This window comes from Scyliorhinus canicula, chromosome 9 (genome assembly GCF_902713615.1).
Source record: "Scyliorhinus canicula chromosome 9, sScyCan1.1, whole genome shotgun sequence".
NCBI classification, from domain to species: Eukaryota; Metazoa; Chordata; class Chondrichthyes; order Carcharhiniformes; family Scyliorhinidae; genus Scyliorhinus; species Scyliorhinus canicula.
In genome coordinates, this window is record NC_052154.1 from 88,321,790 (window position 1) to 88,339,633 (window position 17,844).

The 17,844-nt window shown below is 46.9% G+C and overlaps 1 protein-coding gene across 1 annotated transcript in view; it reads left to right on the forward strand.

The window, feature by feature from the left end:
- Nucleotides 1-765: 765 nt before the first annotated feature.
- Nucleotides 766-17,844, forward strand: part of LOC119971512 (lysosomal protective protein-like) — a 57,072-nt gene continuing 39,993 nt past the window's right edge. Inside the window, exon 1 of the mRNA XM_038807132.1 lies at nucleotides 766-1,040. Coding sequence (XP_038663060.1) covers nucleotides 886-1,040 — 155 coding nt within the window. The 5' untranslated portion in view covers nucleotides 766-885. The remainder of the gene's footprint in view (nucleotides 1,041-17,844) is intronic.

Genomic DNA, 17,844 nt, shown 5'->3' on the forward strand with positions numbered 1-17,844 from the left:
TTGTTTTCAAATTCCTCCAATCCAAGGTCTTTTTCTCTTTATCCAGCCCAGTGCCTGTATCTGTCTGTGTCTCACTCCGTCTGCCTGTTTCTCTGTCACTTTCTCTCTCTCGGTCTGTCTCTTTCTATCTGTCATCTGTGTGTGTCTCCCTGTCTGTTTCTCCTTCCAGTCCAGGGAATGTCTCTCTGCATCTGTCTCTCTGTCCTGTGTGTGTGTCTCCCTATCTTGTTTCTCCAGTCCAGGGAATGTCTCTCTCTGCATCTCTCTCTCTGTCCTGTGTATGTGTGTCTCCCTATCTTGTTTCTCCAGTCCAGGGAATGTCTCTCTCTGCATCTGTCTCTCTGTCCTGTGTGTGTGTGTCTCCCTGTCTGTTTCTCCAGTCCAGGGAATGTCTCTCTCTGCATCTGTCTCTCTGTCCTGTGTGTGTGTGTCTCCCTATCTGTTTCTCCAGTCCAGGGAATGTCTCTCTCTGCATCTCTCTCTCTGTCCTGTGTGTGTGTGTCTCCCTATCTGTTTCTCCAGTCCAGGGAATGTCTCTCTCTGCATCTGTCTCTCTGTCCTGTGTGTGTGTGTCTCCCTATCTGTTTCTCCAGTCCAGGGAATGTCTCTCTCTGCATCTGTCTCTCTGTCCTGTGTATGTGTGTCTCCCTATCTGTTTCTCCAGTCCAGGGAATGTCTCCTCTCTCTTTTTGGCAGTGTTACAGGAGCTGTTATGTATTCTGCACCGCCCATGTTTCCGAGAATGTATAATTTACGCCGCTCACGTGATCAGCCTATTCCGAGCCGGTCATATGAGAAGCCAATCCAGGCTGCTGCATTCCTGTCGGTTCCTCCGGGTTGTGGCTGTTTATCCTACGGTCTCACTCCTGCTTCTGCTTCGCAGCAATGTGGTGGAGTTTACTGTTGCTCTGTGTGGGCGGCGCTCTGGGATATTACACTCCAGATGAAGTCCTGTCCTTGCCGGGTCTGAGCACCCAACTCAACTTCAGGCAGTGGTCCGGCTATCTGCAGGCATCTACAGGCAAACATCTACATTATTGGTAAGTGAACGGTACAGGAGGCGAGCTGCTGCATGCCCTACCCTGGCATTGGGGCTGGTCGCCCTCCTGAACTCTCAGTGGGTGAAGATCCTATTTTAGATCATTGAGCAGACAGGGAGGGTGGGCGAGATAGGCCAATGCAATTGCTTGTGATATCTGAACACCGCCAAAATCTGAGGAGGAAATTAATCTCTAATGTACATTGGATTAGGTCCTGTCTGATAAGAGAGGTCGGGGAATACCGGAGTTATCCTAGATGAGGAAGGGATGGATGTTTGAAAAGGTTTTAGCCTGAGGTGCTGCTATAATGTGACAGAGTTTATACTGTTCAGTTATTGCAGCGTGATTAAAATTGAATAGTTCTTTGAAGGACATTATACCAAGTTTTGACATTTTCAGTGGACCCCTGGCCTCAGTTGATTTTGTTTTTTGGGAGAGAGTTCCAGATTTTCATTATCCTGTCTGTGGAGTGCTTCCTGACATTATCCCTGAATATCTCTACTCTAATTTAAGTATATGCACTTCATTCTGGACTCAGCCACTAGAGGAAATAGCTTCTCTCTGTCTACACTGAAATTCTTTAATCATCTCAAACATGTCAATTATCACTGTTTAATCTTTCTCACTCGAGGGTCGAATTGGCCTTGGAGTCTTATGTTTTTGTCAGTGTTTTTTTTTAATGTGTCTTGTGAAATGAGACTGCTGTTGGTGAGGATGTTATCGTGATTTTTCAGGCATCACGGTTATGGGGCAAGCGTGGTGGATCAAGATAATATTTCTTTGCTTGTCGTTCTTCTGTTCCTGTTTCAGTGAAGGAAAGCCTCTCTGGTGAGGGAAAAACCCGACTCTTGTAATTAAACATAACTGAAGTGAGGATTTGATAGTCTCTAAATATCACCCGGTTGCAATGCTCAAAATGTCACTGACTGGGGGGGGGGGGGGGCAGTGGCAGAAGTGATGGGACGGTTACTGGGTTGAGACCAGACGCAGGGGCCTTTGCTGAATTTTTCTCCTTCTGAATGCAAGAGAGTTGAGGCTATTGAAAGTATACCCGATGTAGTCAGAGTTAACTGGGGACAGACTGGAAAACAAAGCTGAGGTATTTTATCCTGCGGCTCAGTTACACCCAACCTTTGGCAGCTGAGTCACTAGCAGCTAATGGCTGTCTGACACTGGGCTCCTCATCCCCACATCCAACCACCTCTTGCTGGGATTGACCTATATTTCGATTTAGATTTATTGTCATGTATACCATGAAAAAGGTATTGTTCTGCATACAATCTAGGCAGATTGTTCCATGCATGAAAAACATAGGACCAACGATAAATACATAGACATCGGGTGAAGCATGCGGAATATAGAGCTACAATAGAGAAGATGCATAGAGAGATCAGTTCAGTCCATAAGAGGACATTTAGAAGTTTGGTAACAGTTGGGAAGAAGCTGTCTTTAAATCGGTCAGTGCGTGTACTCAGACTTTTGTATCTTCTGCCCGATGGAAGAGGTTGGAAGAGAGAATAACCTGGGTGGGAGGGGTTTTTGATCATTCTGCCCACTATCCCAAGGCAGTGGGAGATGTAGACAGAGTCAATGGATGGGAGGTGGGTTCACGACTCTGTATTTTCTTACAGCCTGGGCCGAGCAGTTGCCATACCAGGCTGTGATGCAGCCAGATAGGATGCTCTCTACAGTGCATCTGTTCAAATTGTTAAGAGTTAATGTGGACATGCCGAATTTCCCTTGTTTGCTGAGGAAGAATATGCGCTGTTGTGCTTGCTTGGTTGTAGCGTCGCAGTGGGTGGACCAGGACAGATTGTTGATGATGTGTACACCTAGGCATTTGAAGCTGTCAACCATCTCCACCTTGGCACCGTTGATGTAGACAGGGGTGTATACGACACTTCGCTTCCTGATGTCGATGACTGGCTTCTTAGTTTTCCAATTAAGTGGCAATTTAGAGTGTCCAATCCACCTCCCCTGCACATCTTTGCTTTGCGGGAGGTGAGACATGGGGAGAATGTGCAAACTCCACACAGCCAGTGACCCGGCCCGGGATTGAACCCGGGTTGTCAGCGTCGTGAAGCAACAGTGCTAACTACTGTGCCACCATGCTGAGGGAGAGATTGTTGTTGTTAGAGCATGCTACTAGGTTCTCTATCATCCTCCTGTACTCTGCCTCATCATTGTTTGAGATCTGACCCACTGTGGTCGTGTCATCAGCAAACTTGTTAATGGAGTTGGAGCCAGATTTTGCCACACGGTGTGTGTGTGCATAAGTAATATAGTGGTGGGCTAAGTACACAGCCTTGCAGGGCCCCGGTGTCGAGGACAATCGTGTAGGAGGTGTTTTTTTAAATTCTTACTGATGGTGTTCTGTGGGCCAGTTGGAGTTGGAGGATCCAAGTGTGTGTGTATTTACAGTATTGATTTTTTTTAAATATAAATTTACTAATAATATAATCTTTATTAATGTCACAAGTAGGTGAAAATCCGACGCCTGTTCAGGTTTACTGAGGGAGAACTCCAAGTCCAATTCACCTAACAAGCACTTCTTTTGGGACTTGTGGGAGGAAACCAGAGCCCCCGGAGGAAACCCCGCAGACACGGGGAGAAATTGCAGACTCTGCACAGGCAGTGACCCAAGCCGGGAATCGAATCCGGGTCCCTGGCACTGCGAAACAACCGTGCTAACCACTGTGCTACCATGCTGCCCCAATTTAGAGTACCTAATTCTTTTTTTTTCCAATTTAAGGGGCAATTTAGCATAACCAATCCACCTACCCTGCACATCTTTTTGAGTTGTGGGGGTGAGACCCATGCAGACAGAGAGAAAATGTGCAAACTCCACACGGACAGTCCACCTGAGGCTGGGGTCAAACCGGGCAGCAGCGTTAACCACTGTGCTGCAGTGCTGCCCTTGTATTTACAGTATTGATGAAGTACATTTGCAGTTTTGCATGTGATCTGTCATATTTACAAAGCCTCTTATAGACATAGGAAAGGGATATCCCATTTAGCCCCTCAAACCTGTTCCACCATTCAATAAGATGGTCTGTGACGTTCAGACCTGAACGTTTTGACTGTTTGACTCTAACTTTTAGACATTTTCTGGTCTTAGACCCCCCCCCCCCCCCCCCCCCCCCCCCCAAACCCCCAACCCCCAACCAGTGGAAATAGTTTCTCCTCTATCTGCTTATTTTAACATCTTGAAAAGTTTGATCAACACAGCTGTTAAATTCCAGGAAATACGACTCTAGTTTGCATAATCTCCCCTTATGTGTCATGTGCTTTTGATTCTCAAATTGCTCCGCAATGTGCAAAGAAATAATTTACAGATCACAGAATTTACAGAGCAGAAGGAGGCCATTCGGCCCATCGAGTCTGCACCGGCTCCTGGAAAGAGCACCCTACCCAAGGTCAACACCTCCACCCTATCCCCATAACCCAGTAACCCCACCCAACACTAAGGGTAATTTTGGACACTAAGGGCAATTTATCATGGCCAATCCACCTAACCTGCACATCTTTGGACTGTGGGAGGAAACCGGAGCGCCCGGAGGAAACCCACGCACACCATTCAGCATTTGCCAAAACCATTTAGCATTTGCACAGCCTGAGGATGTCCCAACTCATTTTCCACACGTACCCAAATGAACATGGAAATTTCTGGAAGTACTCAGCAGATCAGGGCAGGACTGTTCATCAGATCTGGTGAAAGGCCGTCAACCTGAAATGTTACCTCTGTTTCCCATTCCACAGTAGTAACCTGTCTGCCAATTTTTCCAGTGATTTGATACTACTTTGGATTTCCAGCATCCGCAGTATTTTGCAAAGTGAGGTTTGTCACTATTGTGATGTTGGAAAAGTGGTGGCCAGTTTTCACACAGCAAGATGATAATGAGCAAGTAATCTGACGTTAATTGAGGGGTGTGTAAATATTGGCCAGGACACAGGGGATAACATCCTGCTCTTCCGAATGTGCCCCGGGACCGTTTATGTTTATCCGAGGGAACACAGAGTCTCAGTTTAACATCTCATTGACAAACGGCACCTTTGATAACTGCCGCACTCCCTCATTACTGCATTGGAGTGTCAGTCTAGATTTTGTACTCCAGACTCTGGAGCAGGATTTGAAGCTATGACTGTAGAACTCCCACAGATTTAGAATTATTGTCACAGTGCAGAAGGAGCCCATTCTGCCCATTTGGGCTGCACCGAGGGAGGGGTTTTGTTTTGTTACATGTTGTCGCGGTTGGCTTTTGTATTTTTGTGGATATGTAGATATGACAAATCCCTTCAATAAAATGTTTTTTTTAAAAAGTGACTGCACCGACCCTCCGAAAGAGTACCCCACTTTGGCCCAATCCACTATCCAATCCCCGTAACCCCACCTAACCTGAATATATTTGGCCTGTGGGAGGAAACCCACCTTCTGACTCGGACAACTGTGGTACCATTGAGCCGGTTAATGAGAATAGCTCCAGGCTGCAACTACAGCCAGAATCTGAATCTGGGGTGATTGAGAGAAAAGACAATGAGTGGGGTAATTGGTTGCACGTTCACACATGTCATTACAGTACTACCAATTCAAAGCTTATCTTGTGGAAACCAGCAACCCTGAACAATTTACAAAGTAAATAGCTGACTCCAGCAGATTAGGAATGCTGATTACTGACTTGGCAGGTGGGACATTGGTGCAACAATTTGGCTCTTGTTGACGGGACAGTAGCCAGAGTCACTGCTCCTCATCACTGTTGGAATTACCCTCCAGCCTCTGGGATCTGCTCTACCATTTAATTCGATCAGGGCTGATCTGTACCATGACTCTACTTATCCAGCATTGTTCCATGTCCTTTCGCAGATGTGTGTAGATGGTGAAGAAAAAGAATGAACTAAAATCTGCACCGTGTGAGGGAAGTGGGGGTAAAGTGGGTTTTTATTTTAAGCAACAGAAAGAAATTACAATATGGAAATAGTCCCAAGGTTTGTCCCACCAAGTGAATGTTGTTTATCCTTCCTGTGAGCATATCTTATTCCCACATGCATGCCCAAACCCACATCCCTTTGTTGTTCTTTCCTTCGCCCAGCTCTCTGGCCCATTTTTAGTTGACGATCTTTGGCGCTGCCGGACCAGAACAAAAGTGGGTGAGCTGTGCCTCCTCAGTAACCCAAACCTGAGGAATGCTGCAGCTCTGGCCAGTCAACATGCCACGCCTTCTTCCGATCCAGTCACAATCGCTTTCCATTCCCCAACATTCAAAGAGGAACTAGAAAATAGGGTCTGATTTTTTTTTTTAAGAATGCAGTTCTGTGCAGCGGAAATGAGAGAATGAGGTGAGATTCTGGCTTGTAGCCTGAGAGCCTGAGTAGCAGAGCTGATGGGTTCCTGTACAACAGTTAGGAGGCCAAGCAGGCAAGTTTCCTGTGTGCTCCCAAGCTCGGGTTGCAGGCCTGTGTGATCAATTTTCAGCATTGGCACCACTCCAGGTTCACTTGACCACAACCAGTGAGAGGCTCCGTCAGCGTTGAATCACAGACAACTCAGCCAGATTCACTTTGAATAAAGGACCTGATATATTTAAGGCTACTTCCTCATTTTTAAAAAAATTTAAATTACCCAATTATTTTTTCCAATTAAGGGGCAATTTAGCGTGGCCAATCCACCTACTCTGCACATTTTTGGGTTGTGGGGGCGAAACCCACGCAGACACGGGGAGAATTACTTCCTCATTTTTAAAACCTTCTATGATTCATTAGCTCCCAGATTTTGATTCAGTGAAGGAATTATGGTATATTTCCAAGTCAGGATGGCAAGTGACTAAGGGGCAGCAGGGTGGCACAATGGTTAGCACTGCTGCCTCATGGCGCCGAAGACCCGGGTTCAATTCCGGCCCTGGGTCACTGTCCGTGGGGAGTTTGCACATTCTCCCCCGTATGTTCTATGTCCAGGTTATTAATATTAAAACATCCACTGCCCACTATCTGTTGCCTGTCACTTAGCCAATTTTGTATCATGTTGCTACTGTCCTTTTTATTCCGTGAGCTATTACTTTTCTCGAGTCTGTTTTGTGACATTACATAAAATGCCTTTTGGAAATCCATGTGCACCACATCAACAGCGTTGCCCTCATAAACCTTATCTGTTAGCTCTTCAAAACAAAACCCAGCAAGTTAGTTGAACACAATTTTCCCTTAATAAATTATGCTGGCTCTTAACTAACCCACATTTGCCCAAATTTATTTTGACAAGTTTCTGTCCCACCATAGTTTAACTGACCAGCCTGTAGTTGCTGGGCTTACCCTTACTGTTTTCAACAAGACTGGAATGTTTGCTGCCCTCTGGCAATGCCCTAAGTCTAAGGAAGACTGAAAAACTATGACCAGGGCATCCGCAATTTACACTCTCTCTTTCATCTGTAACCTTGAATTCATCTCATCCAGACCCAGTGCTTTATCAACTTTAAATTCGGACTATCCGATACCAACTTATCAATTTTAAACCCATTCTCACCATGGCCTGCACTGCATCGTCTTTGGTGCAGACATGCAAAGTGTTAATTTAATCCTTCAGCTAACCCTCTGGCTCCATGAATAAATCCACTTTTTTTTCCCAAATCGGTCCGACTCCTTTTACCCCCACCTTTTGCTATTTATAAGCCTGTTTGAACTCTTGTTTCTCAGACCGTTAGTCCAGTCTAGTAACATAATTGTATTTCAATTCCAATAAATATTCTAACCAGTACAAAGGCTATGGAGCTAAACTGGACCACCCCAGAAACAAGTTTTGGGAATCACAATATACAGTTACCCTGCACCCGTTCACTGTGATACAGGCAGTACACCAGCTTCACGTCACTGGTTCATTGTCATTTTGGCTTACAGACTGCATTGAACACTCTGCTAACTGGCTGCATGCACCAGCTGGAGGGCCCAACTGTGAAGCATTAGCCTGCACAGTTCAGTTCCAGCCTGTATCTCCTGAAGAAGGAGTAGCAGCTGCTCTGGATTGGCACAGGCTTGGAGGGCCAAAGGGCCTGTTCCTGTGCTGTAATTTTTCTTTGTTCTTTTTGTTCTAAACCCTTTGTGAGCTGAATTTGGACAATGGAAGAGAGAGAGGAATGGCTGAACATGGGAATGAGCGTATGCTCAGATCCTCCAACAATGCACCGGATGCCCCAGTGGAGGAGGCGGAAATGAAGAGAACTGCCCTGCATGGAGTGAGGTGCACCTCCGCACACATGAGGCTGGATTTTACTCTTTTCCCCCAGCGACAGGTTTGAAGGCTTGGGGACTTGTTAAATCTAGCAGGTGGCCTGCCATTACCTGGCCGCCCCCCCCCGCAATTATAACAGCAGCAGGGATGGCATTGGACAGCTCGCCTGCCACTGGGCCAACTGAGGTCCCCAAGTGGACAGTTGCTTCACCCCCAAAACCTCACTCCGCTGCCAGCAATTAACCAGTGATGGGAATGGCCCAAGCCACATGGCCAGCCCTGCAGCTTTCCCTGTGTGAGCTGGTAGTGGGCAGGTATGTCCCTCAATGGGACCCATGGCCCATCGGAGGGCATACCCAAAGTTGTTTTTTTTTTGTACTATCCTCGCCCCCCATTCCCAAAAAGATGTCCTGCCCTCATGACCTGCCAGCCTGACACCTAGCGCGACACCCAAACCCTGATCCAATGCCACATACCCCGAGTAATGGAGAGCTGGGGGTCTCTGCTTGCTTGGCAGCTCTCTGAGGTGCAACTACAGTTGCAGGATGGTGGTAGTCCTCCTGCCAGCCTATTGGCTGTTAAATGACTGCAGGGAAGTGGATATTAGGAACATGGATTCCTCTCAGTGGGCTCCTGACTGACGTTTTGGCTGGGTGGGCCTTCCCCCGCCCATGCTTTTCTCCTTTCAGACACCCAAGAAGTGTAACCCAATCAGGTAGCAGAGGACGACCATGCAGAGAAAGATGATGAAAACGCAGTGCTATCACTTGATTTGTCGCCAACAGTCATCAGCTCAGATATTGACACTAACCGTGAGGCAGGAGCTGCACCTGGCGAGTCTGTTAAACATGACTGCACAATGTCATACGAGCCAAATTTAGTTAAATCTAACAGTGCGTGAACATTTATGAAACAGGGATCATTATGATCAAGTTCAATGTAGTATTTCCCCTTGAGTCTGCTCCGCCATTCTGTACGATCATGGCTGATCTCATCTCTACCTCAACTCCCCTGTTCGCCATAACCCTTCAACCCATTAATCATTAAAAATCTGTTTCTCTCCTTGTATTTATTTAATGTCCCGGCATCCAATACACTCTGGGGTAGTGAATTCCACAGATTCATGACCCTTTGAGAGAAGTAATTTCTCCTCATCTCTGTTTTAAATCTGCTACCCCTTATCCTAAAACTGTGACCTTGAGTTCTAGATTGCCCCACAAGAGGAAGTATCTGCTCTATGACTACTTTGTCAATACTTTTTATCATATGTACCTCTAAACTTGAGAGTATAGGCCCAAACTTCTCAATCTCTCTTCATAATACAAACCCCTAATCTCTGGAATCAATCAGGTGAACCAGATTCTCTGAACTGCCTCTAATGCAACTATGTCCCTTCTCAAGTAAGAGGACCAAAACTGTACACGGTACACCAGGTGCTCTCGCACCAATGCCTTGTACAGTTGCAGCAACACTCCCCTACTTTTATATTCTATTCCTTTAGCACTGACTCTGGATTGCATTTTGACTTTCCAAATGTCTTGTTAGTACTTCCTTAGTGATGGATTCTAACAATTTCCCAGTGACAGACGTTAAAGTAACTGGTTTATAGTTTCCTACTTTCTGCCTCCCTCCCTTTTTAAATATGTATTTTTTCAATACACTGGAAGTTTTCCCGTATCCAGAGAATTTTGGAATATTATTTTTTTTTTTTTTTTATAAATTTAGATTAGCCAATTATTTTTTCTAATTAAGGGGCAATTTTAGCGTGGCCAATCCACCTACTCTGCACATTTTTGGGTTGTGGGGGCGAAACCCACGCAGACACGGGGAGAATGTGCAAACTCCACACGGACAGTGACCCAGAGCCGGGATCGAACCTGGGACCTCAGTGCCGTGAGGCGGTTGTGCTAACCACTAGGTCACCGTGCTGCCCTGAATTTTGGAATATTATAACTAATGAATCCACTATCTCCACTGTGACTTCCTTTAAGACCTTGGATATAGGCCATCAGGCCCTGGGGACTTGTCTGCCTTCAATCCCAATAGTTTGTTTTGTATTTTTTCCCGATTGATGATTGATTGTTCTAAGTTCCTCCAATCTAATACCCCTGCATTACCTGTTACTATTGGGATGGTACTAGTGTCCTCCACCATAAAAATTGAGGCGAAATAGTGTCTCCGCCATTTCTGTGTTCCCCACCATTAAGTCCCTGGTCCCAATCTCTGAGGGACCAACATTCACTTTAGCTACTCTCTTCCCTTTTGTATACTTATAGAAGGTTTTGCTGTCCTTTTTTTATCTTTTGTGCTTTCATAATTTTCCTTTGCCCTTCTTATTACTTTTTTGGTAACCCTTGATGATCTTTAAAGTTTCCCAATCTTCAATCCTGCCGCAGGCCTTTGCAATTATGGTATGCCTTAGTTTTTATCTCTGTTATCTTTAATTTTGTTGCTTAACCATTGGATGCTTTTTTCTCTCTCTAGAATATATTTAGTTGGAAGGAATTGAATACCTCCTTAAACAACTAGCACTTTTCATCAGCTGTCCGACCTTTTAGTCTTTCTGCCCAGTCCTCAAGCCTATGTAATTACCTTTGCTTAACTCCAGAACGTTAGTGTGGGACACCAGTTTCTCACCCTCAAACTCAATCTGTTATGATCGCTCTTCTCTAAAGGATCCTTAACTATGAAGTTATTAATTAATCCCTCCTCATTACACAATACCAAATCCAGAATAGCCTGCTCCCTGGTTGGTTCCACAACATATTGCTCCAAGAAACAATCTCTGATACAATAAAACAGAGCCTGTCCACTGTAAACTGGGCAAATCTGTTAATGGATAAAATGGCAGGAGATCAGTGGGAGGCGTTCAAGAATTTAATCTGATACAGAACCTTAAGGGGCAAGAGCTCTACTAGCCAAAAAGGACAGCCGAAGGATATAACAAACTAAAAAAAAATGCATGCACAAAATGGTGCAGGCGAATGAGAAAATACAAAAATCAGCAAAAGGTTACAAAGAAAATCAACACTTTAAAAAAAAAAGTCACATCAAGAAGAAGAGAAATAAAAAACAGAAAATGCTGGCTAAATCCACCAGGTATGGCAGCATTAGTGGAGAGAAACAGAGTTAACATTTTGAATCTGAATGATTCTTTTAGAGAACTGGATGAAGTGGGTTAACTCAACTTGTCTAAATCACACCGAAGGATCTCTGCATCCTCCTCACAGTTCACCTTCCCCCCAACTTGGTGTCACCTGCAAATATGGCGATAAGACATTTTGTTCCCTCATCTAAATCATTAATATATATTGTGAATAGCTGGGACCCTAGCACAGATCCCTGCGGTATCCCACTAGTCACTGCCTGCCAATTTAAAAAGGACCCATTATACACTAATCTTTTATGCGGGACTTTATCAAAAGTCTTCTGAAAGTCCACCTACACCACATTCACTGGCTCCCCTTCATCAATTTTACTATTTACATCCTCAAAGAAATCATGCTGGACAGATTTTTTGCGACCTGCAGAGTGGACAAGGATGAACCAGTGGATGTTGTGTATCTGGACTTTCAAAAAGGCTTTTGACAGGGTCCCACACAAGATTAGTGAGCAAAATTAAAGCTAATGGGGCAGGAGTCTCTCAGCCCACGCCAGGCCGGAGAGTCGTCGGGCCAGGCGTGAATTGCGCAGCGCTGCCCCGACACTGGTCCGCTGATTCTCTGGTGAGAGGGGAATCGGTGCCATTGGCACCGGCGCAGCGCCGTTCGGGGACCACTCTACGAGCCCCCTCCCCCCTCCCCCCGGCGATTCTCCACTCTGGATGGGCCGAGCGGCCGCATAAAGGATTCGAGTCCCGCCAGCGCTGTCCACATGTGGCCCGGCGGGACCTCAGTGTGCATCTATCCGGGCGGGGGGGAGGGCCAGGCCAGGCCGACCCCAGGGAGGGTCTCCGCTGTGACCTGGCCCGCAATCGGGGCCTACCGATCGGCGGGCCGGCCGCTCGGGCTGGGGGCATCTTTTGCTCCGCGCCGGCCCCTGTAGCCATACGCCATGTTGTATCGGGGCCGACGCGGAGAAGGGAGCCACCGCGCATGCACGCAATCGCACCGGTCGCACTGCGCATGCGCAGCCCCACGGCGCCCATCTGACGCCAGTATCGGCAGCTGGAGTGGTGTGGGTCACTCCAGTGCCGTACTGGCCCCCTGTAGGGGTCAGAATCATTGCTCCTGGGGCCAAGTTGATGCCGTCGTGAAACGCGACAGCGTTTACGACGGCATCAACACTTAGCCTCAGGATCAGAGAATCCAGCCCATGGTATTGGCGATAATGTATTGATGTGGATAGAGAACTTGTTGGCAGACAGGAAGCCAAGAGTGGGAATAAATGGGTCTTTTTCAGAGTGGCAGGCAGTGACTAGTGGGGTACCGTAGGGTTCAGTGCTGGGACCATTTGGACGAAGGAATTGTATGCAATATCTCCAAATTTGCAGATGATACTAAGCTGGGTGGCAGTGTGTGGCATGAGGAGGATGCAAAGAGGCTGCAGGCTGACTTAAGACAGGCTGGCTGAGTGGGCATACACTTGGCAAATGCAATTTAACGTGGGTAAATGTGAGGTCATCCACTTTGGTGGCAAAAAAAGAAGACAGACAGTTTATTATCTGAATGGTGGCAGTTTAGGAAAAGGAGAAGTGCAACAAGTCCTGGGTGTCATGGTGGAACAGTCGCTGAAGGTTAGCATGCAGGCACAGCAGGCGGTGAGGAAAGCTAATAGCATGCTGGCCTTTATAGCGAGAGGATTTGAGTATCGGAGTAAGGGTGTCATGCTGCAGTTATACAGGGCCTTGGTGAGGCCACACCTTGAGTATTGTGTGCAGTTTTGGTCTCCTGGTTTGAGGAAGGACATTCTTACTATTGAAGGTGTCCAGCGAAGGTTCACCAGACTCATTCCTGGGATGGCAGGACTGACATATAAAGAAAGACTGGATCGACTGGGCTTGTACTCACTGGAGTTTAGAGGAATGAGAGGGGATCTCATAGAAATGTAAAATCCTGATGGGACTGGACAGGCCAGATGAGGGAAAAATGTTCCTGAGATTGGGGATGTCCAGAACTACGGGGTCACAGCCTAAGAATAAGGGGTAAGCCATTCAGGACTAAGATGAGGAAGAACTTCTTCTCAGAGAGTTGTGAAGTTGTGGAATTCTCTACCACAAAAGCTGTTGGGGCCAGTTTATTGGATATATTCAGGAGGGAACTGGACGTGGCCTTTGCAGCTAAAGGGATGAAGGTGTATGGAGAGAAAGCGGGAGTGAGGTGCTGAATTTGCATGATCCGCAATGATCATATTGAATGGTGATGCAGTCTTGAAGGGCCGAATAGCCTACTCCTGCACCTATTTTCTATATCTACTAACCTCCCCCCGCCCCCACCTTGTATTCATGTATGCTGCAGTATTTATACTATACTGTACTGCGCCAGTTTCGAGGGTTTGTTGTGTTATTTGTAAAAATGGGAACACTCTAAAAATAGATATAAAATAAAAACTGATGATTGTGATGCTGTCAGTGAAAGTGAGGAAATGGTGGACATGTTGAGTGATTACTTTGTGTCCGTGTTTACAATAGAGTAAGAAGTCATCCCAAGGAAGCTATTATCGAATCAGGTTTATTTCAGAATTCAAATTTACATTTAACCATCTACCATAGTGGGACTTGAACCTGGAACCCCAGAATATTGGCATTGGTTTACCAGGTCAATGGCCTCAGCCACTAGGCCACAGGAGGAAGCCAATATTGAATCAGGAATTCAATCCAATTAACCTAAGCAAAATAATTTTTATGAAGAATGACAAATCCTCAGGAACTGATGGTTTCCATCTCAGGATTTTAATGGACGTAGGTGAGAACATTACAGATGCCGTAACTAATTTTGCAAAGGTCTCTTGACTTGAGAACTGTTCCTTCAGATTGGAAAATTACCCATGTCAGTCCACTATTCAAGAAAGACGAGAGAGGGAAGTCAGGGAATTATAGACTAGTTAGTTTAAATTCTGCTGTTAGGAAATTGCTAGAGTTTGTATTTAAGGATAGGGTGATTGAACACCTTGAACATTTTCAGTTGGTCCAAAGCCCTTGTATGGAGTTTTGTTTCTTATAAATTTAGCGTACCCAATCTTTTTTTGTCCAATTAAGGGGCAATGTTAATGTAAGCCTACTTGTGACAATAAAGATTATTATCATTATTGTTATTTAGCATGGCCAATTCACCTACTCCACACATCTTTTTGGGTTGTGGGGGTGAGACCTAGGCAGACATGGGGAGAATGTGCAAACTCCACATGAGCAGTGACCCGGGGGCTGAGATTAAACCCGGGTCCTCAGCACTGAGGCAGCAGTGCTAACCACTGTGCCACCGTACTGCCTCCCCTTGTATAGAGTGGTGAAGGGTAGGTCATGCCTAACAAATCAGATTTAATTTTTTGAAGAGATGATGGGGTAGAGGTATCGTCACTAGACTAGTAAAGCCTGCAATAGGCCCAAAGTAATGCTCTGGGAAGCTGGCAGATTTCACTGTGGCAGATGGTGAAATTTGAATGAAAATTATGATGTCGATAGTTGCAAAATCCCAACTGGTTCACTAATGTCCTTTAGGGAAGGGAATCTGCCATCTTTACCTGGTCTGGCCTACATGTGACTCCAGATCCACAGCAGTTTCCTCCCACAATCCAAAGATATGCAGGTTAGGTGGATTGGCCATGCTAAAATTTCCCCTTAGTGTTCAAAGGTTGGGAATGTAGCAGGAGAGTGGGCCTGAGTTAGGGTGCTCTTTCGGAGGGTCAGTGCAGACGCAGACTCAATGGGCCGAACGGCCTTCTTCTGCACTGTAAGGTTTCTATGATGCTACGAATGTGGTTGACTCTTAAAATGCACTCCGTTCAAGGGCAATTAGGTATGGGCAATAAATGCTGGCCCAGCCATCAGTCGTGAAAAAGGCAATGTGTCTGGATGTTATTTATATGGACCTCCAGAAGGCACTTGACAAAGTTCTGCATGAAAGACTGTTAGTTAAAGTTGGAATTGGAGACGACTTATTAGTCTGGTGAGGAATTGGCTTAGTGGGTGTAGACGAGTATGGATCGTGGGCAGATATGCCAATTGACAGAGTGTGACTTGTGGTGCCCCACAATATCGGGGTTTGTGTGGGCGGGGAAAGCCCCACGGGTGAAGATGGTGCTACTGGTTGTTGTAACAGGCGCTGGCAGCCTGTGTAAGGGCGAACCGGGTGAGTTTGGGGTATTTTAGGCTGCACTGTGGGACGCGGCAGGGATGCCCACTCTCCCCATTGCTCTTTGCCTTGGTGATAGAGCTACTGGCAATGGTGCTTAGAGTGTCAAGGGGTTGGAAAGTGATTGTGCGGGGGTGGGGTTGGAACATAGGGTCTTGCTATATGCCGGCGGCCTGTTGCTCTACATATCGGACCCAGTGAAAAGTATTGGAGTGATCATGGACACTTTGGTGGAATTTGGCCAGTTTGAATAGATAGCATGCCACTAAAGTAGTTTTACGTAAATTATTTTATTAAGGATTGATATGAATTATCGGACTGAGTAACCATCATTAACCATTAAACATTTATTTTTAGGACAAAGCAGTAATAAGTAATGAAATGGGATTTAGGATACTAACTTGACCAAAAGGACGTTACTTCTGACATCTTGGGCGGGATTCTCTCGAATACCCCGATGGCCCGACGCTGGCGGAAAAGAAATGGCGCGAACCACTCCGGCGTTGGGCCAACCGGAAGTTGCGGAATCCTCTGCACTTCCGGGGGCTAGGCTGGCGCCGGAGCGGTTGCCACCGCGCCAGCCGGCGGCGAAGGGCTGGCACGAATTAGCGCATGCACAGAACCACCAGTGTGATTCCGCGCATGCGCAGACTGGCCAGCGTATTCTTGCGCATGCGCAGGGGTGTGTCTTCTCCGCGCTGGCTATAGCGGAGCCCTACAGAGGCTGGTGCGGAAGGAAGGAGTGCCCCCACAGCACAGGCCCGCCCACAGATTGGTGCCCCCCCCCCCCACCCGAGCACCGCATCAGCCGGCCTACCAGCCAGGTCCAGCCATGTGGAACCATGTTCATTTCACGCCAGCGGGACTGACCAGAAACCGACAGCCACTCGGCCCATCGGGGCCCCCGGAGAATTTCTGGAGGGAGGGGTGCGGCCAACGGCCCCCGCCTGGCATAGTGTGATCCCCGCCCCCGCCTGAAAACCGGCGCCGGAGAATACAGTAGCCGGCGTCGGAGCGGCAGGGCGGGATTTACGCCGCACCCCCGGAGATTCTCCAAACAGCCGGGGGGTCGGAGAATCCGCCCCTTGTTTTTGTGAAACAATTCAGGGTGTTGGTTCTGTTCTGTTTCTCACAAACAGTCAGCACAGGCTGCTGGGATTGTACACAGCTGTCAGGATGAGGATCAATCATGCGCTGCTTGCAATTCTATTGGGTGAAGTTTAAAGACTGTTTGCAATTCTATTGGATAAGTTTAAAAGTAGCAGCTTCAGGGATTGGATCCCGTCCAATTGGGGTGGGCTATTGATTTTTGAACGCTGTACAAGTACTGTGTTCTGGTCTTTGTTCGGCAGAATCGGTCTTGGCTGATATCCAGTCTGTTCTCCGTGTACACGCAACAAGCTTGATTTAAACAAGCCATCTTGTCCAGGTTGTCGTGTTTGTTCCTCTCTTTACTGAGTTGAACCACAGGGAATAACCCCATGTGCAAGCTGACTCAATACACAGGTCTTGAAACCGTTCATACATCACAAATGAAAGGGCATTTGAAGAGGTTGGACGTGTTCCCGCTGTCATTGGCGGGGTGAAGCCCGTGAAGATGACGGTACCCCCGAGGTTTCTTTTCATGTTCCAGAATCTTCCGATTTTTATCTCAAAGGCCTTCTTTAGGAAGATCAATACATCGATCTTGGGGTTTGTGTGGGGAGGTGTGGGGTGGCCTTGCCAAACTTCATGAATTATTACTGGGCAGCAAATATAGTTGTGATAAGGAAGTGGGTAGTGGGGGAGGGGTTGGTATGGGAGCAGATGGAGGCATCCCCGTGTAAGGGCACTAGCTTGGGAGTGCTCTTTTCTTTTTAAAATTAGAGTACCCAATACATTTTTTCCAATTAAGGGGCAATTTAGTGTGGCCAATCGACCTACCCTGCACATCTTTGGGTTGCGGGGGTGATACTCACGCAGACATGGAGAGAATGTGCAAACTCCACATAGACAGTGACCCAGGGCTGGGATTTGAAGCCGGGTCCTCAGTGCCGCAGTCCCAATGCTATCCACTGCGCCAGATGCCGCCCGACTTATAAAGAATGAATGGACTGTGAGGGCGCCTCGATAGAAGTTAAGCGGAAGTGGGAGGAAAAGCTGGGGAAGGAAGTGGAGGTGGGGTTATGGGAGGAGGCTCTGAGAAGGGAGGTGGCCAGAATAAGCAGGTTTTTTTGAGGGGGTGGAGGATAGGTGTGGGCGTTGCGCGGGGGGTGCCCGCAAACCATGTCCACATGTTTGGGGCCTGTCTGAAACCCCAAAG